The sequence below is a fragment of the Lathyrus oleraceus genome, chromosome 3 (assembly GCF_024323335.1).
Source record: "Lathyrus oleraceus cultivar Zhongwan6 chromosome 3, CAAS_Psat_ZW6_1.0, whole genome shotgun sequence".
NCBI classification, from domain to species: Eukaryota; Viridiplantae; Streptophyta; class Magnoliopsida; order Fabales; family Fabaceae; genus Lathyrus; species Lathyrus oleraceus.
Window position 1 is genome coordinate 213,580,057 of NC_066581.1, and position 23,788 is coordinate 213,603,844.

The following is a 23,788-nucleotide window of genomic DNA, read 5'->3' on the forward strand; positions in this document are numbered from 1 at the left end:
GGCCCATCTAAATTTTGAAACTTACAATCTTAAGTATTTTTGAAATTTTGCCGATGTGACTGTCATTTTTGGTGTATTGAAGAATCTCAAAAACTAAAGAGACGAGTTTCATATAGTAGGGGTGGACAAATGGTTTCATATAGGGGTGGACAAATGGTCGGTTCCGGTCGGTGATGGGCCAAAAATATCAATCCGAACAAAACCACGGGCACTAAATATAGATCCGTTATCGACCATTTATATTTCGGTTTTCTCGGATGACGGTTCCATTCGGTGACGGTTTATGTCGGATGGATTGTTTCGGTTCTTTCAACACTTACATTTGTATCATCATTCTGCAACTAATATCTATTGATTTGGATAACAGAGTAATAAAGGAAAATAAATAAGAAAAGTAGAAAGATAATAGAGGTGAAGAGATCATATATAGGGCTGGTCAGCGATCGGATTGGGTTGGATTCGGGCTCAAACACTCAATCTGGCTCAAACACAAGCTTCAACAAATACAATCTTTCCAACCAACAAGCATCAAACTTCAACAAAAGAAATTAAGAAAATGAAAGAGGAATGACACTGAGATGAAGATAACAAAGCCAACAACACCATCACCAAGCTTCAACCAGTATTATGGAAGATAACAAACAAAACTGAGAAGACAAAGATTAGATTACATGAGTTAAAATGAAAATCGAAACATTTGCCTTTGATGAGTTTTATATTTAGTTGTGAGAGCAAACGAAGAGGGGGAAGAAAAACGGGGAGAGAGATAAACGGTGACGGCTAGGGTTTTTTAGTTATATAGTGGTGTTTGTATATGATGGGTATTGGTATTGGGCTTTAAAGGAAATCAGACCAAAAATTGTAGTTATATAATAAACTAGGAAAGCGGCCGGGTTCAGTTTTCACTGGATTGAATTGGTACAATCGAACTGAACCGCTAAAAGTCATTGAAACCCGGTTGATTCAGTTTATCAACCCGACACCCGTTTTGAAACCGACCGCGTACAAACGGTTTGTATGGATCGGACGGCTTGGGGCGGTTTTCTCAAAATCTGTCCACCCCTATCATATAGGATCCATTATATACCTTTTGATCAATTTGTATGTCTACGTTTCTTTTTCACTAAAAAAACCCATATAATCAACTTTTAGGTCGCACTGTATACGGTTGGGTTGGGTTGGGTGAAGTCTAATCTAATATGTTATTTAATACATTCAAATTTTAGTAGTCGGATTCATCATTCTATCCTACAGTTTCAATTATTTAGGGATTGAGATGAATTAGGTTCCCGAGTTCTATATAAAATAAAAAATTATTTGTGACATATTCAGTATAAATGTATAACTTTCAAAACATAAATAGATAATGAGAAAAAGGATGATGCACTTACATGTTACACTATCACCCAATGACGATAATGTTTTCTATCACATCACATTTATATTTTAAAATTCTTTTAATGACATGAAAGGCGGTTTATTTTTTATTGAAGGAAAGTATAAAACTATTTTACATTATCAGTACATATCTATTAAACACATAGATAAAACACATTATATAATATTTAATAAATTTTATCAATATAAAATAACACTTGTTAAATTTCATAAAACTTGTCATTTCTATCAAATGTATAAGTTGAAATTATTAAAAGAAAGCAACTAAAATAGTACTAAACTTATATGAATTTATTGGTCGAGTATTGGTGGAAAGTTAAAAATTTGGAAAAAAAAGTATTTTGTAATCATTTACTAATTTTACTTTTTATTTATAATAATAATAAATCATAATTTCATATCAACAAATACGATTAAAGAGTATATGAGTTGAGAAACTCAAACTTAATATCTGAATCAAAACTATGTGTCAGTAAGGGAAAGAAAGCATACCAAGTGGCACATGTTACTGCTTCAATGCCTTACTATCAATACCCTTATGTATCAGTTGTTCACCGAACTGAGTTAACAATTTTGTGTGTTTCTTTATTGCTTTTCTCCTTTATCTTCTTGTTTATCAATTGTGTGTTAATTATGGTGTAAGATGTTGAACACCCTTGCTTAAGCATCTGGTCCAACATTTGTCCCCATAAAAACAAAATTTCAATCATAATGTGGTTATTGCTTTCGAAGTCATTCTGTAGTAGTAGTAGCGATTATGTTATGTTATGGTTTTAATTGTTTTCATTAGATAGGGTGCACTCCGATGTTCTCTCAAAACAAGTTGTTTCTCTGAATGTCCAAGGTGTGGTTATTTCTCTGAATGTCCAAGGTGGTGTTGTGAAGGCAGTAGATGTTGGCAACGACTTTAAATACAAGCAAGAGTTTGAATCCAGTGATCAAATGCTTCAATGGATTCGTATGAAGGCTTCTAAACTTGGATTTGGTATGGTTATCGGAAGGTCCGATAATGGTTCGGATAGAAGATGCACTTTTGTGACAATGATTTGCGAAAGAAGCAGGAAATATATAACTCCTCTCCGAGATTTTAAAAGAGACGACATTGGTACAAGAAAATATGATTGTTCGTTTAAGGTTTGTGGTTACATGTTCAAAGATCTAGGGTGATGTAAATTTCAAAATGCCGCCCATAATTTCGGAGATGCATGTAATCGTATAATAAATCCTTCCACAAAAGAACTATATTTCGATTATGTTATTCATTTCAGGAAAGTATGTGAAAAGTATTTAGATTTGTTGAAATATGTTGATAGCAGAATTTTTGACCAGGTGAAGGAGAAGATAGTTTGTGTGTGGACTGATAATGTTAGACACCTAAGAAATACAACAACTAACCGAGTTGGGTTTGGCCATGCTACTTTGAAAAATTGGTTGAGAAGTAGTAAGGGGGATTTGTGTAGAGATTGGGACTTCGTGAACCACAAGATTCAAAATCAGTATAATGAGACACAAACAACATTTGGTCGGAGCATCACAGTTTTTGAACACGGATTTAAATACAAATCGTTATATTCTCAGTTGGTTGGTAACAATTCTCGGACGGCTTTGAACTATATTTTTCACGAGGCTAAACGAGTTGATAATGTAGGCTCCGATAGCGCAAAGTATGAATGCACAATTGTGAAAACTTATGGTATCCCATGTGCTTGTGTTATTGCTAAAAAGGTGAAACTTGGCGACCCAATAAGAATGGATGAGGTTTGCACTCATTGGAAGAGACTTAGGTTTGATGATGATGGATGCATGGATGACGATAAATCGAATATCTCTATTTTGACCGAATGGGAAGTAATGCAAGGGATATTTTTGAAAGCCGATGGCAACATGAAACTCCACATCAAAGAACAATTAAGGAAGATTGCATATCCGGAAACCACTGACATGAAACCTCCCTCTCAACCGTAAAAATAAAATGTGCTCCAAAGAAAATGAAGCCTACACCGAATGAAAATTCGACTACACGGTCTCCTTCATATTTTGAACATATTGACAAAGTTTTTCCCGACTCACCGACTCCAAATCTATAAAAAGTGTTGTCAAAGTCGCTTGCATTAGCAAACCACCTCCGACGCTGTTTCCACCGAAGATTCCATTCATCGACGAGATGCTGATTTTTATACACAAATATATCGAGTGGATCGTCAATGTTGTGGGGGAGGGTAATTGCGGTTACCGAGCTGTTTCAATTTTACTCGGTAAAGAAGAAGATAGTCATACATTTGTCCGACATCAACTTATCCAAAAGTTGAAGATGCATAAAGAATCATACATACGGTTGTACGAAAAGAAAGAAAAATTCGATGTGGTTTATGAGTCTCTTGTTCCTTGCTTGAGTGGTCCGGCACCAGAGGCAAAATGGATGTGCTTCCCTGAAATGGGTCACGTAATAGCATGTGTGTATGATAGAGTGTATGTTGACCTGACACACTACGGTTTTTCGGAAACCTTTTTCCCACTGTGCACCGCCTCACCCCAAAATCTAAATGATCGTATCATGTGTATGCTTTCAAAATCAACTCATTTTGTTCAACTTTACTTGAAACCGTGATGCCATATACCAATTACATCACCAGAGTGGACGGCTCATTCAACCATAAAAGTCGAGACTTGGCTGAATCATTTTATGAAAATGGTGCAAGAATTCTAGAGATTGAACAACATTGAAAAAGAATCAAATACACAAAACTCTAAGGGGGTAACGCCTATAGATTTAGCCGGTGACATATGCTTTGATTCTTTTTAATTTCTTGTTTAATCGGACAAATAATTGTATGTAATTGTATTTAGATATAAATTAAGCGTTATATATTCACTTTTTGTTCATATTTTATCTTTATGCATTTTTTATCTTCCCTGTGACAACATTTGTGTTTTTGTCAATGAAAAAATAGGTTATGTTTTAGTGTTCTGTTTTGAAACTGGTTCAGGACAAGTTTCAAAGATGTATCTCCGAAACAAGATAATAGGGTGCGGTTTTGAAGATATATCTCCAAAATCAATATGTCAGTTAATGAGTGGTCCATATTTATCTTTTCCTTCTATAATTTTAAGTGCTCTTATGTTATATTTCGCACAAACTGAAAATGTCTCAAATGTCACAAATAAACATTCATTGATATATCGCAAATGTCTCCTTCTCTGACTCTACACCCGGGCGAATGTTTAAACTCATCAATTTCACCTCCCTCGTAGATATCAAAGACGAAATTCATTATCTCCTACCTTACGGAGGCAAACAAAGGATTTTGAAGCTCGAGTATCGTTCATCGTCGATTGACAACGGAGGGAAAATTAAGTTCATCAAATTTGAGCTCAATACGCAAGCGGATGTTAGAGCTACGTGGAATACGTATTTCCGTTTTGAAACAAAAGTTTCGCTCGAGTTGGAAGTGGCACTACAAAGATTGATCAAAGATATTCTGAAAATGTGCAAGCATCGACTGGAGTATTGAAATATAATATTGTAGTTTATGTTGAAATCATCATTGTAATGTTTATTTTATGTTATGAATGTCAATTTCATTTTGAAAAATTATTTTTCTATTGATTCTGATACCGGTATGTCTCTCCGGGGATATATAACTCCAAAATCATTCTGGAGATGCATTCCTAGAATAAAATAAACAAAACAAAAATGTAACTCAGAATAGTCTTTGTTGAATGTGTGATGGATGCGTCCGAAGATAAATATCCAGAATCAGAGACATTTGTAAAAATTCACATGATGCATTAAAAATATCTAAAATGTCATAAGAAATGCATTAAAAATATTTAAGATGTCATAAGAAATTCTATTTTATTAATGGTGGTACGAAGCTCTTGATTATTTGAAGGAGTGTTTTCTAGAAAGTTCACAGTCCCTCTAATCAAGTTGTGTCTTCGTATCTAATGGTTATTGTCTTCATAAGCTAATTAGCTTCATGTTTATCCACACACCTCAACAAAACCATGTCATAATTCTGCTTGTACAATACCTCCCCATTCAAAAGGAACTTCGATGCCAGCCTCCGGAGGGTCCTTTTATCAAGGCTAGAGGCCTTTGCCGGGTATTCCTGTTTCTCTAGATATTGTTTGATATCAAAGAACCAGGGTTTACCATCTGGCTCTTCTGTTGTCGTTAGGCAATGCGCGGGTTCATCAAAACGCCTAATTTCAATGTGAGGCTGATGGTTGGGCCATATTAACTTGTACATGGAAGCCAATGTTTCTAAGGCATCTGCCATCTGATTCTCTTCTTGAGGAATATGAGAGAAAGTGATCTTGTCGAATTTTGGGAGTAACTTCAGCACGTAATCCCGGTATGGAATTAGTTTAGCATGTCTTGTTTCCCAATCACCTATGATCTGATGTATCACTAGAGCGGAATCCCTGAATACTTCTAGTACCTTGATCTTTAACTCAATAGCTTCTTCCAAACGTAGTATGCAAGCTTCATACTCGGCCATGTTATTTGTGCAGGTGAAACAAAGCTTTGTGGTGAACGGCAGGTGGAAATTCTTGGGAGACATCAGCACTGCCCCAATTCCATGGCCTATTGCATTTGAGGCACCGACGAACATGAGAGCCCAGCCTGCTTTTGGGTCAAGACTCTCCTCTCGTTCGGAGTCTTCAGCATCCTTGACAACCATGATGTCCTCATCTAGGAAGTCAAACTTCAAAGGTTGGTAATCCTCTAACGGTTGGTGAGCAAGATGGTTTGCTAATATGCTTCCTTTGATTGCCTTTTGTGCAACATATTGAATATCGTATTCTAATAACAACATCTGCCATCGGGCAATTCTACCGGTAAGAGTTGGTTTCTCGAATATGTACTTGATGGGATCCATTTTAGATACCAACCAAGTCGTGTGAGTTAGCATGTACTGCCTGAGACGCTTAGCGACTCATGTGAGTGCACAACAAGTCTTCTCGAGTAATGAATATCTGGTCTCGCAATCATTAAACTTCTTGCTCAAATAATATATGACATGCTCTTTTCTACCAGTCTCATCTGTTTGTCCCAATACACAACCCATGGATTCGTCAAGCACTGTTAAATACATGATGAGAGGTCTCCCTTCCGCAGGGGGCATTAGAATCGACGGCTCTTGTAAGTATTCTTTGATTTTATCGAAGTTTGTTTGGCAGTCATCATTCCACTTCACGCCTTGATTCTTCCTTAGAAGCTTGAATATTGGTTTACATGTGGCAGTAAGGTGAGAGATAAACCTGGCGATGTAATTCAGTCTTCCCAAGAAACCACGAACTTCCTTCTCAGTCCTCGGTGCAGGCATGTTCTGAATGGCTCGGACCTTGTCGGGATCTACTTCAATTCCATTTTGGCTTACAATAAAGCCTAAAAGCTTCCCAGATCGAACCCCAAATGTGCATTTGTTAGGATTAAGTCTCAACCTAAACTTCCTTAAACGAGCAAACAGTTTCTCCAGGTTAGTGATGTGCTCTTCTTCTGTCTGGGATTTGGCAATCATGTCGTCAACATACACCTCAATCTCTTTATGAATCATGTCATGAAAGATAGTCACCATAGCACGTTGATATGTTGCCCCAGCGTTCTTTAATCCAAACGGCATCACTTTGTAATAAAAGGTGCCCCAAAGGGTAATGAACGTGGTCTTCTCCATGTCCTCGGGATCCATTTTAATTTGGTTGTATCCAGAGAAGTCATCCATAAAGGAAAATACAGAGAACTGAGCTGTGTTATCCATCAATACATCAATGTGAGGTAATGGGAAATCATCTTTGGGACTAGCTCTGTTTAAGTCTCGATAGTCTACGCATATACGGACTTTCCCATCTTTCTTCGGTACCGGTACAATGTTGGCAACCCATTGTGGGTACTTAGCGACTTCCAGGAAACCGGCGTCAAACTGCTTTCTCACCTCTTCTCTGATCTTGAGAGCCATATTCGGTCGAGCTCTTCTTAGCTTTTGTTTGACGGCAGAGCATTCTTCTTTAAGGGGAAGCTTGTGGGTCACAATGTCAGTGTCTAATCCGGGCATATCTTGGTATGACCATGCAAACACATCATCATATTCGTGGAGGAGCTCTGTCAATCTTGTCTTCACTGCATCTTAAAGCGCGGCGCCTACCCTTACTTCTCTCTTGTCTTCTTCTGTTCCCATATTGATAACTTCGATGTCCTCCTGGTGTGGTTGAATGACCTTCTCTTCTTGTTTGAGTAATCTGGCCAACTCTTCATGGAGTTCACAATCTTCCCCCACTTCGTCTTCAGCTTGGTAGATTGGACAATCAAAATCATGTCAGACCCTATCAGTGTCGTTATCAATGATCTCGGTGGTGTCTCTACATGTTATTATTTATGCAGTTTATTTAGAAAGTGTGTGCATAAAAATTGATGTCATTTTATTGTAATAGAAAAATGAAAGGAAAGGAACAAAATTTTGAATGCAAATCGCCATTTTATTAATGATATAAAAACTTCTTAAAAGATAAAGGAGGCCCTACAACACGTCATTGTGCCTTGGGTAGAGCACAGGGTTTTGTCTAAAATAATAAAATTACTTTTGAAAAAATTGGGGTACTTCCACAGCCTTCCAGTTCGTCAGTTCTTCATTAGGTGCGGCTTGTCGTATCCGGCTAGACACCCCTTCTTCACGAACTTCATCACTGATCATCGCCACCTAGTTGCCAAAAATATGGCCAGCGCTGGTGAACGTTTCTTCTACAGAAGGAATCTCCTCTTTGTCGTGTTGGTTACCGATTTCATTTGATGACGGGTCGTACCCTAAACCAAACTTGTCCCACTTCTCTCACACTTCCACCACTTTGCCCCAGTCTTGAGCATTTTCACTTTCCATAACAGCCTTAGCTCCTTGCCACGAGGCCATGGACGGTCCTGATTTCGGGGTCTCCAATGTCTGCTGGACGGCCATCACATTTACCACTTCCAAGGATTGGAATGGTGTCTCGGTTATCTCACCATCCACCTCGATATACCGGAAGGATGTTAAGTGACTAACCAAGATATCCTCCTCTCCTCCAATCACAATCATCTTGTCATTTGTAATGAATTTTAGCTTTTGATGTAAAGTGGAACTGACGGCGCCTGCGGAGTGAATCCATGGTCTCCCAAGTAGGCAATTATAACCGGGATGTATGTCCATAACCTGGAATGTGATATTGAAAATAGTTTGGCCTATTTTGATCGGTAAGTCAACCTCCCCTATCACTGCTCGTCTTGAGCCATCAAATGCCTTTATAATTAGAGTGATGGGCTTCATATTCATCCATTCTATTGGTAGCTTTATCAAAGCGGTCTTCGGCATGACGTTCAGTGAGGAACCTGTGTCTACTAATACCCTTGATAGTATAGTGTCTATGCATTTCAAGGAGATATGTAGGGCTTTGTTATGGTTCTTTCCCTCGACCGACAGTTCATCATCGTTAAACCCCAAAAAATTTCCAGTGGTTACACAAGCTATCACATCGTCAAACTGTGTGCTTCTGAGCTGAGCAACAAAGATAACATGGAGATTTTTGAAGATGTTTGATTCACTTGGTCCACCACTTTATAATCACTCTTCTTGATTATCCTCAGAAATTCCTCGGCCTCTTCACGAGTGACTGTAGCTTTAGGAGACAGATGCATTTCTTACATTTCTTGATTAGGGACGGGGATCTGGACAGCAACTTCCTTCCCTTTAGCTTTTGCAGAAGCATCAGCAGTCCTTGGCGCGAACACTCGGCCACTATGTTTCATTCCAGCTGGCCCCACGATCGAGGTGACATTTGGTTCATTGATCACCAAGGGTTGGTCTTCCTGCCCTTGCTTAAAAGCTCTGGGCTGATATATCCACGGGACCGCCTTCTCATCTTCATATGCAAACGGTGCCGGAAACTCTATCACCAATGGGCTTATAGGGATTTCCACATTAACCTCATCATAAGGGATGTCCACCACTGCTATCTCTTCCTCGCTTTTGCTTTTGACACGGCGAGTGATCTGCAACTCGCCTTGATCCAACATCCATTGTATAAAATTCCTCATTTTTTTATCATTTTCTTCATCAACTAGCTCCTCTGGTATTAGACCACTCTTTAACAGCTGTGTTCCTATCATGGCGATAGGGGTTTGAATTTCTTCAACCTTAAGAATCAATTCACCCTGATCACTCTCCTCAATGGCACTGACGGAAGCATCCCCATGTGTTGGCATGGGATTGGTATTCACGTTCGGGCGTCTCGGAGTGAAGGTGACAACCTTTGCTTCAATCAAGTCTTGTACCCGATTTTGAAATGCAAAACAATTCTCCAGGGTATGGTCGGGCGCTCCCATGTGAAATTCACAACGGGCGTTAGCATCATATCCGGGTGGGTATGGAAAAACAGCTGGTTTTAGCTCCCTTAATGTCAAAAGACCCTCCTTTTGCAGATATGGGGATATTTGGCTATAAGGTACGGGTAGAGGGTCAAGTTTCCTTCTTGGGGGCCTTGGCTTGAATTGCCTTGGTGGCGCGGTGTTCTGTTGTTGACGATGTTGTTTATGTTGTGGTTGATACACTTGTTGTTGTTGTATTAGTTGTTGATAAGGCATGGGTACTACGGCGGCGACCTGGTCATATGAAGCCTGTTGCTTCCCCTTATAGCCTCTGGATATAGCATTCGTATCACCTTCTCTTTTCTTCTAGGAGCCTCCAGAATACTTTTTCGGTGCGCCAGGGGCTGTCACAACTCCTGAATCTTTCCATCCCTCAACCCTTTTTCTATGCGATCTCCGATTGTGACTAGATGCGCAAAGTCGGACGCTGCACTACTCACCAATCTATCAAAGAAAGGGTCCTTCAGTGTGTCCACAAATATTCCAGTCATTTCTTTTTCAGATAATGGTGGCTCTACCTGAGCAACCAACTTTCTCCATCGTTGGGCGTATTCTTTAAATGACTCCTTTTCTTTCATGGCCATCCCTTGTAACTGCATTCGGTCGGGCGCCATATCTAAGTTATATTTGTATTGACGGAGAAATGCGTCAGCCAAATCTTCCCAGCTTTGAATCCGCCCTTGCTCTAGGCTCATGTACCATCTTAGAGACGATCCACTTAAACTGTCTTGGAAACAGTATATAAGAAGTTTGTCGTTTTCAGTATGGGCAGCCATTTTCCTGAAGTACATTACCAGGTGACTTCTTGGGCAAGTCTGACCATTGTACTTCTCGAAATCAGGAGTCTTAAATTTAGCCGGGATGACCAAATTTGATACCAAACGCATATTCATGGCAGCGGCGCCGAATATATTATTCCCCTTTATAGCTTTGATCTTCTTTTCCAAGGCGCGAAGCCTATCCGCAGCAGGATCTGGAAGTATCTTAGGCTTCGGTTGATCAGGCACATAGAAAGCGTCGTACGGGTCATCTCCCATTTCGGATCCATAATGAGCAGACGCATCAGAGGGCTTTGCACGATCCCCATCCCCTTTGTTTCCTACCGGGATATGAACCAAACTCTTCTTGGCGTGGATGAAGCTCTCGTCTTGTTGGGCCAATCCTGATGTGCTATCATTCTTCCTTGCCCCAGCTTCTGCATCCACTGTCATCTCTCTTTGGGCGATTGCTAGCATTGTTTCTAACAATTGATCCATTTTCTCTTAGATCGCAGTGATGTCTATCCTCATGGTAATTTGGTTAGCCTTAACTTGCTCTAACGTCATCTTGTAGTTGTTTCGCGTCTCGTATCGGTGTTGATTAGTCAGCGTTGCTGGATAAAGGGTAAAAAAGGTTGGGTAAGTTTTTTTTGAGTTTTTACGAAGCGTGATGCATAATGCGGATGCGGATGCTATACATGTTTTATTTTCAGGGAATCGTTCGAGTTTCATTAGTTGTTAGCAATTCGGAGAAACAATAAATGCTTAGAATAGCAATAATGGAGTAATTTTAAACATCATTCATTCAAGTACATAACGTAGGGGGTCCAAAAGGCCCTAGTTCAAAATACATTGTCAAAGGAACAAAATATAAGACATAGGAAAATTAAACTGCAGGCTTTCTGGCTTGGAGTTCTTCTAGTTCTTCTTCGAATCTCTTAAGCAATCCTCTACAGAGCAAAATGAAACTGATTATGGCTGGAGGAGTGATATCTTCCTTCAACCGCGTCTCTTAACTTCCATGGTAATTCTTTAGCCGCCCAATTACAGAACCCCACCAGCCCATCGAGCTTTGCACGAAACTTATCCCTATCTCCTTACAAGAAGTCTATGGTCTTCTTAAAGGATTCGTAATCTTCAATCACATACTCTCGTTCCTTCAACCATATGGAGTTGTCTTGGTGTAATGACTCTAGCTGGCTCTTCCAATAGCTGGCAGACTCTTTTGCGTCTCTCACTTCTCGACACTTCTCCTCCCATATTATAAGTGAAACCCTAGAGGCTTCGGTGGCTATATTCTTGAGTCGGCGTTCTTGATCCGCTTCAGCCTTTGCATGACGAAAAGAAATGGTGAGTTTCTTTATCTGAGCCCCAAGTGTATCTCTTATCGTCTTGTTTTCCTTTGTGGCCAGATGCCACCAATGCTCATTGTTCTGACATTCCTTCTGGGCTTGTCATAACTGACCCTTAAGAGTATCTAGACAAAGGTCAGCTTGTTCTAGTCCCACTTTGATCTTTTTCCTTTTATGCTCCTCTTTGTTAAACTTTGCCACATGTGCTTGAAGTTGTACATCCTTTCTCTCAAGCTCCCACTTCATGGTGTTTTTCTCATTGATGACTTGTTGGAGTTTTAACTTCAACTCTTCATTTTCTCTTTCTAATTTTGCCATGGTGGTCTTGAGTTCATCCACTTCTTCAATAGGGATATGGGTGAGCTTAGGTTCAGGAAGAGGTACAGGTGTCCGAGTGACGAATGGCATTTTAATCATCTTCACCCTTTCCTTTATCCAATGAAAATATGGTTCTTTTGTAATCCCATTAGCTCTCCCCAAATCAGCTCTCCCTTTTCGATTGACATTCTTCCAAGCCTTTCTGATTCGTTGGAACAAGCCAGGATTCTCAACCCCGAAGTCAAGCAACAAGAAAGCTTCCAAAGACCTTGCCTCTGGAGGGCCTTCCATTGGGTACCCAAGTTGTCTTAGTGATACAATTTACACATCCTTGAGTTCCAATAAGTGGTAGATTAGGGAAATCTCCACAGCTGAATATGATATCCATGTTGATGTATTCTTTGGAATACCAAGAAAGATCTTCGGATCGGAGCGACCACAATCTCTGAAGCCAACTAGCATCTGTCTGTTCTACCCAAACACATGTCTTCGGAAGATGCTCAAGAAACCACTGATATAGTAAAGGAGCACAACAAGCAATCATTCCTTTCTTCTTGGTGTACCTATGGCTCATGTAATAGTAAACATCAACTAACAAGGTGGGTATTGGGTTTCCGGAGAGGAAGACGCAAATAGCAGCCATGTCTATGAAACCATCCATATTTGGGAACAGGATGATGCCATAGATAGCCAACGCAATAGCGGAGTAACAAGCGTCCCAACTTTCTGCTTTTAGTAGGGTATGAGCTCTTTCCAAGAGAAAGCTTAGCGAAAATCCTTTGGTATTCCCTTTGGTCTCTAGGTTAGCCTCTACTTCCCTTTCGTCCATGTGAAGCGTGCTAGCAATGATCTCAAGGGGCAAAGATTCATCTATCCCTTCAAACAGTGGCTTGTTCTTCATAGGAATCCTAACAAGACGCTCGAATTCTTCCAACGTTGGTGCTAGCTGGATATCTTGGAATGTGAAACATCTTAAAGGTAGGTCATAGAATTGGGCCAGAGTGACTAAAGCTGTATGATCCACTCGTTGGTTGAGGATGCTGAGCAGATTGCCATAATTCTTCCCAAAATTGATTCTGTATACCGGGTGCATTTGGGAGACCAGGTCACGCAAGCTTCTTAGATCGGGATCTTTAAACTTGAAAGAGTAAATGTTTCTCTTGCTTGATTTCATGCTTCTTGAATTCCTGCAACTTATGATACTCAGATTCCTTGGAAATAAAATAATATGAATGTCATGAAATGACAACTATTTGAATAATCGAGGAGAGGAGTTGAAGGCTCGAAACCATCCCCATTTTCATGACATTCATATTATTTTATTTCCAAGGAATCTGAGTATCATAAGTTACAGGAATTCAAGAAGCATGGAATCAAGCAAGAGAAATATTTAATCTTTCAAGTTTAAAGATCCCGATCTAAGAAGCTTGGGTGACCTGGTCTCCCAAATGCACCCGGTATACATAATCAATTTTGGGAAGAATTATGGCAATCTACTCAGCATCCTCAACTAACGAGTGGACCATACAACTTTAGTCACTCTGGCCCAATTCTATGACCTACCTTTAAGATGTTTCACATTCTAAGATTTCCAACTAGCACCAACGTTGGAAGAATTCGAGCGTCTTGTTAGGATTCCTATGAAGAATAAGCCACTGTTTGAAGGGATAGATGAATCTTTGTCCCTTGAGATCATTGCTAGCACGCTTCACATGGACGAAAGGAAAGTAGAGGCTAACCTAGAGACCAAAGGGAATACCAAAGGATTTTCGCTAAGCTTTCTCTTGGAAAGAGCTCATACCCTACTAAAAGCAGAAAGTTGGGACGCTTGTTACTCCGCTATTGCGTTGGCTATCTATGGCATCATCATGTTCCCAAATATGGATGGTTTCATAGACATGGCTTCTATTTGTGTCTTCCTCACCGGAAACCCAGTACCCACCTTGTTAGCTGATGTTTACTATTACATGAGCCATAGTTACACCAAGAAGAAAGGAATGATTGCTTGTTGTGCTCCTTTACTATATCAGTGGTTTCTTGAGCATTTTCCGAAGACATGTGTTTGGGTAGAATGGACAGATGCTAGTTGGCCTCAAAGATTGGGGTCGCTCCGATCCGAAGATCTTTCTTGGTATTCCAAAGAATACATCAACAGGGACATCATATTCAGCTGTGGAGATTTCCCTAATCTACCACTTATTGGAACTCAAGGATGTGTAAATTCTAACCCGGTTCTATCACTAAGACAGCTTGGGTACCCAAGGGAAGGCCCTCCAGAGGCAAGGTCTTTGGAAGCTTTCTTGTTGCTTGACTTCGGGGTTGAGAATCCTGGCTTATTCCAACGAATCAGAAAGGCTTGGAAGAATGTCAATCGAAAAGGGAGAGCTGATTTGAGGAGAGCTAATGGGATTACAAAAGAACCATATTTTCATTGGGTAAAGGAAAGGGTGGAGATGATCAAAATGTCATTCGTCACTCGGACACCTATACCTTTTCCTGAACCTAAGCTCACCCATATCCCTATTGAAGAAGTGGATGAACTCAAGACCACCATGGCAAAATTAGAAAGAGAAAATGAAGGGTTGAAGTTAAAACTCCAACAAGTCATCAATGAGAAAAACACCATGAAGTGGGAGCTTGAGAGAAAGGATGTACAGCTTCAAGCATATGTGGCAAAGTTTAACAAAGAGGAGCATAAGAGGAAAAAGATCAAAGTGGGACTAGAACAAGCTGGCCTTTGTCTAGATACTCTTAAGGGTCAGTTACGACAAGCCCAGAAGGAATGTCAGGACAATGAGCATTGGTGGCATCTGGCCACAAAGGAAAATAAGACAATAAGAGATACACTTGGGGCTCAGATAAAAGAACTCACCATTTCTGTTCGTCATGCAAAGGCTGAAGCGGATCAAGAACGCCAACTCAAGAATATAGCCACCGAAGCCTCTAGGGTTTCACCCATAATATGGGAGGAGAAATGTCGAGAAGTGAGAGACGCAAAAGAGTCTGCCAGCTATTGGAAGAGCCAGCTAGAGTCATTACACCAAGACAACTCCATATGGTTGAAGGAACGAGAGTATGTGATTGAAGATTATGAATCCTTTAAGAAGACCATGGACTTCTTGCAAGGAGATAGGGATAAGTTTCGTGCAAAGCTCGATGGGCTGGTGGGGTTCTGTAATTGGGCGGCTAAAGAATTACCATGGAAGTTAAGAGACGCGGTTGAAGAGTTGAAAGAAGATAGCACTCCTCCAGCCATAATCAGTTTCATTTTGCTCTGTAGAGGATTGCTAAAGAGATTCGAAGAAGAACTAGAAGAACTCCAAGCCAGAAAGCCTACAGTTTAATTTTCCTATGTCTTATATTTTGTTCCTTTGACAATGTATTTTGAACTAGGGCCTTTTGGACCCCTACGTTATGTACTTGAATGAATGATGTTTAAAATTACTCCATTATTGTTATTCTAAGTATTTCTTGTTTCTCCGAATTGCTAACAACTAATGAAACTCGAACGATTCCCTGAAAATAAAATATGCATAACATTCGCATCCTCATTATGCATCACGCTTCATAAAAACTCAAAAAAAACTTACCCAACCTTTTTTACCCTTTATCCAACAATGCTGACTAATCAACACCGATACGAGATGCGAAGCAACTACAAGATGACGTTAGAGCAAGTTGAGGCTAACCAAATTACCATGAGGACAGACATCACTGCGATCCAAGAGAAAATGGATCAACTGTTAGAAACAATGCTAGCAATCGCCCAAAGAGAGAGGGTAGTGGATGCAGAAGCTAGGGCAAGGGAGAATGATAGAACATCAGGATTGGCCCAACAAGACGAGAGCTTCATCCACGCCAAGAAGAGTCTGGTTCATATCCCGGTAGGAAACAAAGGGGATGGGGATCGTGCAGAGCCCTCTGATGCGTCTGCTCATTATGGATCCGAAATGGGAGATGACCCGTACGACGCTTTCTATGTGCCTGATCAACCGAAGCCTAAGATACTTCCAGATCCTGCTGCGGATAGGCTTCGCGCCTTGGAAAAGAAGATCAAAGCTATAGAGGGGAATAATATCTTCGACGTCGCTGCCATAAATATGCGTTTCGTATCAAATTTTGTCATCCCGGCTAAATTTAAGACTCCTGATTTCGAGAAGTACAAAGGCCAAACTTGCCCAAGAAGTCACCTGGTAATGTACTTTAGGAAAATGGTTGCCCATACTGAAAATGACAAACTGCTTATACACTGTTTCCAAGACAGTTTCAGTGGAACGTCTCTAAGATGGTACATGAGCCTAGAGCAAGGGCGGATTCAAAGCTGGGAAGATTTGGCTGACGCATTTCTCCGTCAATACAAATATAACTTAGATATGGCGCCCGACCGAATGCAGTTACAAGGGATGGCCATGAAAGAAAAGGAGTCATTTAAAGAATACGCCCAACAATGGAGAGAGTTGGCTGCTCAGGTAGAGCCACCATTATCTGAAAAAGAAATGACTGGAATATTTGTGGACACACTGAAGGATCCTTTCTTTGATAGATTGGTGAGTAGTGCAGCGTCCGACTTTGCGCATCTAGTCACAATCGGAGATCACATAGAAAAAGGGTTAAGGGATGGAAAGATTCCAGGAGCTGTGGCAGCCCCTGGCGCACCGAAAAAGTATTCTGAAGGCTCCCAGAAGAAAAGAGAAGGTGATACGAACGCTATATCCAGAGGCTATAAGGGGAAGCAGCAGGCTTCATATGGCCAGGTCGCCGCCGTAGTACCCATACCTTATCAACAACCAATATAGCAACAACAAGTGTATCAACCACAGCATCAACAACATCGTCAACAACAGAACACCGTGCCACCAAGGCAATTCAAGCCAAGGCCCCCAAGAAGGCAGCTTGACCCTCTACCCGTACCTTATAGCAAAATATTCCCATATCTGCAAAATGAGGGTCTTTTGACATTAAGGGAGCTAAAACCGGCTGTTTTTCCATACCGACCCGGATATGATGCTAACGCTCGTTGTGAATTTCACATGGGAGCGCCCGGCCATACCCTGAAGAATTGTTTTGCATTTCAAAATCGGGTACAAGACTTGATTGAAGCAAAGGTTGTCACCTTCACTCCGAGACGCCCGAACGTGAACACCAATCCCATGCCAACACATGGGGATGCTTCCGTCAGTGCCATTGAGGAGAGTGATCAGGGTGAATTGATTCTTAAGGTTGAAGAAATTCAAACCCCTATCGCCATGATAGGAACACAGCTGCTAAAGAGTGGTCTAATCCCAGAGGAGCTAGTTGATGAAGAAAACGATAAAAACTTGAGGAATTTTATACAACGGATGTTGGATCAAGGCGAGTTGCAGATCAATCGTCGTGTCAAAAGCAAAAGCGAGGAAGAGATAGCAGTGGTGGACATCCCTTATGATGAGGTTAATATGGAAATCCCTATAAGCCCATTGGTGATAGAGTTTCCGGCACCGTTTGCATATGAAGATGAGAAGGCGGTCTCGTGGATATATCAGCCCAGAGCTTTTAAGCAAGGGCAGAAAGACCAACCCTTGGTGATCAATGAACCAAATGTCACCTCGATCGTGGGGACAGCTGGAATGACATGTAGTGGTCGAGTGTTCGCGCCAAGGACTGCTGATGCTTCTACAAAAGCTAAAGGGAAGGAAGTTACTGTCCAGATCCCCGTCCCTAATCAAGAAATGCAAGAAATGCACATGTCTCCTAAAGCTGCAGTCACTCGTGAAGAGGCCGAGGAATTTCTGAGGATAATCAAGAAGAGTGATTATAAAGTGGTGGACCAATTGAATCAAACACCTTCAAAAATCTCCATGTTATCTTTGTTGCTCAGCTCAGAAGCACACAGGAACTCGTTGTTGAAAGTGTTAAGCGCAACACATATCACGAAAGACATAATGATAGAACAGTTTGACGATGTGATAGCTTGTGTAACCACTGGAAAAAATTTGGGGTTTAACGATGATGAACTGTCGGTCGAGGGAAAGAACCATAACAAAGCCCTACATATCTCCTTGAAATGCATATCAAGGGTATTAGTAGACATAGGTTCCTCACTGAACGTCATGCCGAAGACCACTTTGATAAAGCTACCAATGGAAAGGTCGAATATGAAGCCCAACACTCTAATTGTAAAGGCATTTGATAGCTCAAGACGAGCAGTGATAGGGGAGGTTGACTTACCGATCAAAATAGGCCCAACTATTTTCAATATCACATTCCAGGTTATGGACATACGTCCCGGTTATAGTTGCCTACTTGGGAGACCATGGATTCACTCCGCAGGCGCCGTCACTTCCACTTTACATCAAAAGCTAAAATTCATTACAAATGACAAGATGATTGTGATTGGAGGAGAGGAGGATATCTTGGTTAGCCACTTAACATCCTTCTGGTATATCGAGGTGGATGGCGAGATAACCGAGACACCATTCCAATCCTTGGAAGTGGTAAATGTGATGGTCGTCCAGCAGACATTGGAGACCCCGAAATCAGGACCGTTCATGGCCTCGTGGCAAGGAGCTAAGGCTGTTATGGAAAGTGAAAATGCTCAAGACTAGGGCAAAGTGGTGGAAGTGCAAGAGAAGCGGGACAAGTTTGGTTTAGGGTACGACCCGTCATCAAATGAAACTGGTAACCAACACGACAAAGAGCAGATTCCTTCTGTAAAAGAAACGTTCACCAGCGCTAGCCACATTTTTGGCAACCAGGTGGCGTTGATCAGTGATGAAGTTCGTGAAGAAGGGGTGTCTAGCTAGATACGACAAGTCGCACCTAATGAAGAACTGACGAACTGGAAGGCTGTGGAAGTATCCCAATTTTTTCAAAAGTAATTTTATTATTTTAGACAAAACCATGTGCTCTGTCCAAGGCACAGTGGCATGTTGTAGGACCTCCTTTATCTTTCAAGAAGTTTTTATATCATTAATAAAATGGCGATTTGCATTCAAATTTTCGTTCCTTTCCTTTCTATACAGACGAATCAAGACACATAATAATGGACAAGGTTTCAGTAACTTTGGCAACTTTGGTTTACATTTCATTTCATTTTCTACAGGAAAGTCACCCAGACCATTTCCCATACTAATAGTCTTCTTTCTAATTTAACTCCTCTTTTTTGGTATCATTGTTTACCCTTCATTTACTTGATTAAAAATGGGTATCACAATATGGAGATTTATCAAAGATAAATAAAATTTGTCGAAAAATTATTTCATTCAAGGATCAAACTTAAATACTACCTTACTCGTTTTATATATAGAGTCCAAGATGTACCTAAACAAATATAACATAATATATAAAGCATTATCCTATTTTTATAATACATATAAACAACAAAATAAATAGCATCACTGCACAGTTATTGTAGCCCAAATGGTAACAGTGAACACAAGAACAGTCCCTAGGTACACAACACATGACTTTCTAGGAAAAGCACTTTCAAACTCCAAGGATCTATTCTACATATGGATAATGCTAGATTAGTGGTATACAAAAGCCAATTTGAAACATTTAATGCAATTCAGCACAATCTAATCACCAGAAGAGTCCAAATTATGCAGAATAAGATTACGACACCAGCCAAAAACACACCTTCATAAGCTTAAATAGTTTTTGTTTTGACCCCAACCTTTCTCCAAGAAACACCAGGCATAATTTGTTTCGTGTCAACGCGGTCTTTATACTGAACCGCAAAGTTGAGAAGTGAATCGATGAGGGAATCCGAAAGAAAGTGTGGTCTTAGTCCAAGATCAACTAGTTTAGTGTTTTTGCAATTGTAATAATGCTCTTCTAACTCCACTCTTGGGTTAGGAACTGATATGGTTTTCACATCAAGACCTAGCTTCTCGCCAGCTTTTGTAACAATGCTGGCTAGTTCACTCACTTTAAATTGTTCCGTAAATTGATTGAAGACTCGAAATTCTCCAGGGTTGGCCGGGTTCGCAATCGCAAGCTCAACACATTGGACTGTATCTCTTATGTCAAGGAAAGCCCTAGTCTGAAATATGTGCATTACATGATACATGCAAAAAATAATAATCAGTTGCCAAGATTTACACAGATCAATTCCCCAAATTACAAGTGCAAATGAATGAAGAGACAAGTGCAAGTGATCCTGGATTGTATTTAATTACACTGCTTATTAAAAAACTGATTTCAGTGATCATGTCACATGAATACTAAATTTCAAGACCTGCAGAAAGAACTTCCTACTTGTTGGATTACTAGGGCCGTCTTTGAGGACGTGCAAAGTGAGCTAACGCACAGGGTCCAATATTTGAAACGCTTAAACTATGGCTAAATAAGGTATCGTAAAATATTTGTCACGGTTAAACCTTGACAAAATAGGGTCATATTTTGTTTTTCAAATTGTGGCTAATCTACTCAGGACCTCCGAAAACTTAAGACGGCCATGTGGATTACCATATACTAGTTGGCCATTTCCAATAACAAATTTTTGCAGTATCCAACATATTGCTATGTAAATCTCATATTAACTGATAAAACAACTTTCTTATCAATGAAACAATGGAGTAATGGCAGTAAGCTATGAAGAACGGACACAGAGAAGAACAACGGACATGGCACCTACAGTCACATGTTGACACCGGTAATAATTTAAAAAATGAATAAACTGAACGTAATCACAAGTGTCAGTGTCCGTGTCCGACACTGACATGTCATTTTTCAAAGGTGTCGTTAACTGTCACAGCATGTCAATATCAATAACCACATATAAATAAATTGTATTATGTGAGGTAAATATAGTTTTCATAAATATTTAAAACAGTTAATGTTAATTTTTTTTCACCATTAAGCTCTTCAATTCTACACCAGTAGTGTAAATGTTCCACTTATCAATAAGAAATAAACAGAGATCGGTATGTTACCTGGCCTCCTTTACCATATACAGTGAGTGGATGACCAACAGCAGCCTGAACACAAAACCGATTCAACGCAGTTCCAAATATTGCATCGTAATCAAACCTATTACACAGCTCTTCATGCATTGCAGTCTCGTCTGTTTTTACTCCATATACTACTCCTTGATTCAGATCCGTCGCCCGAATCCCCCAAGCTTTACAAGTGAAAGCTATGTTATGTGAATCATGCACCTTGCTTAAATGATAGAACGAGCTAGCTTGTTTCGGATACGGCAAAGTGTCTGTTCTTCCATTGTGAGTAATGGTAATATAACCTTCCTCAATATCAATATTCGGAGTCCCGTATTCACCCATTGTCCCAAGCTTAACTAGATGACAATCCTCTTTATACTCTTTTATAGCGAAGAGCACGTTCAGTGTCCCGACAACATTGTTTTGCTGAGTATACACAGCTCTCGACCGATCTATCATAGAGTAAGGAGCAGATCGCTGTTCCCCGAAATGAACAACAGCATCAGGCTCATAAGACCTGAACGTTTCAGATAAGAACTCAAACTCACATATATCACCAACATATAGCTCAATACTTTTCCCGGTGAGCGATTTCCAACACTGAAGACGATCCTGAATGGAGGAAATCGGCGTCAAAGAATCCAAACCAAGCTGGTGATCGAAAAGGCGTCGAACAAGGTTATCAACAATGGCAACATCGTAACCTTTGTTAGAAAGATGGAGGGCAGTTGCCCAACCACAGTATCCATCTCCACCAATGACCATGACTCTCTTCGGTTTAAAAGGCTCACCGGAATTAGTTTGAACCGGAGTTTCCTGCCCGGTTGAAACGGTCGCAGCATTTACAACTGCGAAACGTTTACTTGGCTTCTGTTCTCGCAAGAAAAGACGCCTAAATCGAGTTCTGGAAGAATAATTACAACCAACTCTGTTAGAAAATGATGCTGAGCATTGGTTAAAAGGTTTTAAATTCGGTTTATTTATAGCGGAGAAACTCAAGGAAGAAGAAGATGATAGCAATTGAGCCATCTGGATCAAAGGTTCCTGAAACAAGAATTAAAATCCAGTCATTTGCATTTCAATTAGTTTATCGAGCAAATAATAATAATTGCATACTCGCTAACCTAATTCCCAAATTTGTGTATCAAGAACAAGTTACCAAAATGAAGCATTTAAACTCAACAATTGTGTGATTAAAAATCAACAAGAGGACACAAGATGATAATCAAAGTGTAAGAACAATATGAATTGGAAAGTGATTGATTACCTGGAGAGAGTGCAAAACTGAAGCAGTTAGTGTAGAGTGAAGTGAAGGGTGAAATGGATATTATTAACCATGCGGGTTCTGGATAAACCTCTTTACAGTGCCATATTTGGGTATCTATTGGGGTTCAGAAGAATATCCTTTTTCTTCTTTGTTTCCGGAGAATTTGTCCTGGCCTTAATTATAACTTGCACCCCAATTTTTCATATTGTCTAAAATGTTTCTTATGCATCTAGCCTCTATAAAATATTTCTAAATTTTGAATCAATTAGAGATGTGCATCCCACCAAAACACATGTTTAATTTTAAAATATTAGAATGACATGACAGAACGTTATAATTTTATTGGAGGATGGTGTAAAAATAATTTACATTGACAGTGCACTATCCTTAGAGAAAAAGGATGATGCTCTGACAGTGTAAATTTATTTTATATTGTCGACCAATGACGACCATGCATTCAGCCAAGTCAGACTGAAAATTTTAAAATACTGATATGACATGACAAAATGATATATTCTTATTGGATGACAGTGTAACACTATTTTACACTATCAGTGCATCACCATTAAACTCTTACTTTTAGAGAAAAGGGATGAAGCACTGACAGTGTAAATTTATTTTACACTGTCAACCAATGACGACCATGCATGTCAAGTTGGACTAAAAATTTTAAAATACTGAAATAATATATTTTTATTGGATGAGAATGTAAAACTATTTTACACTTTCACTTTCACTGTATCACCATTAAACCCTTATTTTTACCCTCTCTCATATTTTAATATTTTAATAAAAAATTCCCTCTAAAACTAATTGGAAAGCACCAAAATCTTATAGTTTGTTTAAAAATTTTATATTAATTTTTCACGAGTAACTTAAAAACTTTGCATTTTACCGAATTTTTAAAAATTTGATATAAGATTTTATCAGTTTTTTATTAAGAGTACAGCTTGAACTTTTATCAATTTTTTGGTAAAATAGATATACTTAATTTTTTATGCCTCTCAAAATAACAGTTAGTAATTCGAAGTAAAAATGTTATCCTTAACTGATTGAATCTTTAAGTTATTTTACTTAATTGTTCATCATTCCAAAAAATTGAAAACCAGAAAAAATTAAATTTTATTGAATGTGTTTCTATCTCATTTTGTAAATTAATTGTGAAATTATCATAAAAGAAATGCATAATAAAAGTGCATAAGACTAAGCTATTTGAATGAAAATATAAAATAATTGACTTTTTTATTTTAGTTAATCACTCTATTTTAAATTTAAACAATTTTAATAACCTTTTACTATTGAATTTAATTGATATATAATCACAACTATTGATTTATTTAAAATGTTTGACTTTTATTTTAACCACTTAAAAAATA

The 23,788-nt window shown here is 39.4% G+C and overlaps 3 protein-coding genes across 4 annotated transcripts; 1 reads left to right on the plus strand and 2 right to left on the minus strand.

The window, feature by feature from the left end:
- Window positions 1-12,465: 12,465 nt before the first annotated feature.
- LOC127130490 (uncharacterized) lies at window positions 12,466-13,398 on the minus strand. Its single transcript, XM_051059490.1, has one exon. It carries the CDS (start codon window positions 13,396-13,398, stop codon window positions 12,466-12,468), a length of 933 nt encoding a protein of 310 aa, XP_050915447.1.
- A 3,976-nt stretch (window positions 13,399-17,374) lies between these two features.
- LOC127130491 (uncharacterized) lies at window positions 17,375-18,808 on the plus strand. The gene has a single exon (XM_051059491.1). It carries the CDS (start codon window positions 17,375-17,377, stop codon window positions 18,806-18,808), a length of 1,434 nt encoding a protein of 477 aa, XP_050915448.1.
- Window positions 18,809-19,520: 712 nt separating this feature from the next.
- LOC127126395 (UDP-sulfoquinovose synthase, chloroplastic) lies at window positions 19,521-22,606 on the minus strand. Of its 2 annotated transcripts, none has more exons than XM_051055317.1 (3): window positions 22,413-22,606; window positions 21,140-22,189; window positions 19,521-20,247 (listed from the first exon to the last, which is right to left on the minus strand). In XM_051055317.1, the coding sequence occupies exons 2-3, from the start codon at window positions 22,172-22,174 to the stop codon at window positions 19,852-19,854; spliced, it is 1,431 nt and encodes a 476-aa protein (XP_050911274.1). In that variant the 5' UTR covers window positions 22,175-22,189; window positions 22,413-22,606; the 3' UTR covers window positions 19,521-19,851. The 2 variants fall into 2 exon arrangements, with proteins under 2 accessions (XP_050911274.1, XP_050911275.1); XM_051055318.1 differs by having other exon boundaries at window positions 22,270-22,421.
- Between the last annotated feature and the right edge of the window lie 1,182 nt (window positions 22,607-23,788).

Bases quoted from the DNA above. Each gene is read 5' to 3' on its own strand.
- LOC127130490 (XM_051059490.1), bottom strand. From the start codon at position 13,398: ATGAAATCAAGCAAGAGAAACATTTACTCTTTCAAGTTTAAAGATCCC.
- LOC127130491 (XM_051059491.1), top strand. From the start codon at position 17,375: ATGCCAACACATGGGGATGCTTCCGTCAGTGCCATTGAGGAGAGTGAT.
- LOC127126395 (XM_051055317.1), bottom strand. From the start codon at position 22,174: ATGGCTCAATTGCTATCATCTTCTTCTTCCTTGAGTTTCTCCGCTATA. The intron at 20,248-21,139 runs GTAACATACCGA...CACATATTTCAG, and splicing joins TATATGGTAAAGGAGGCCAG to ACTAGGGCTTTCCTTGACAT.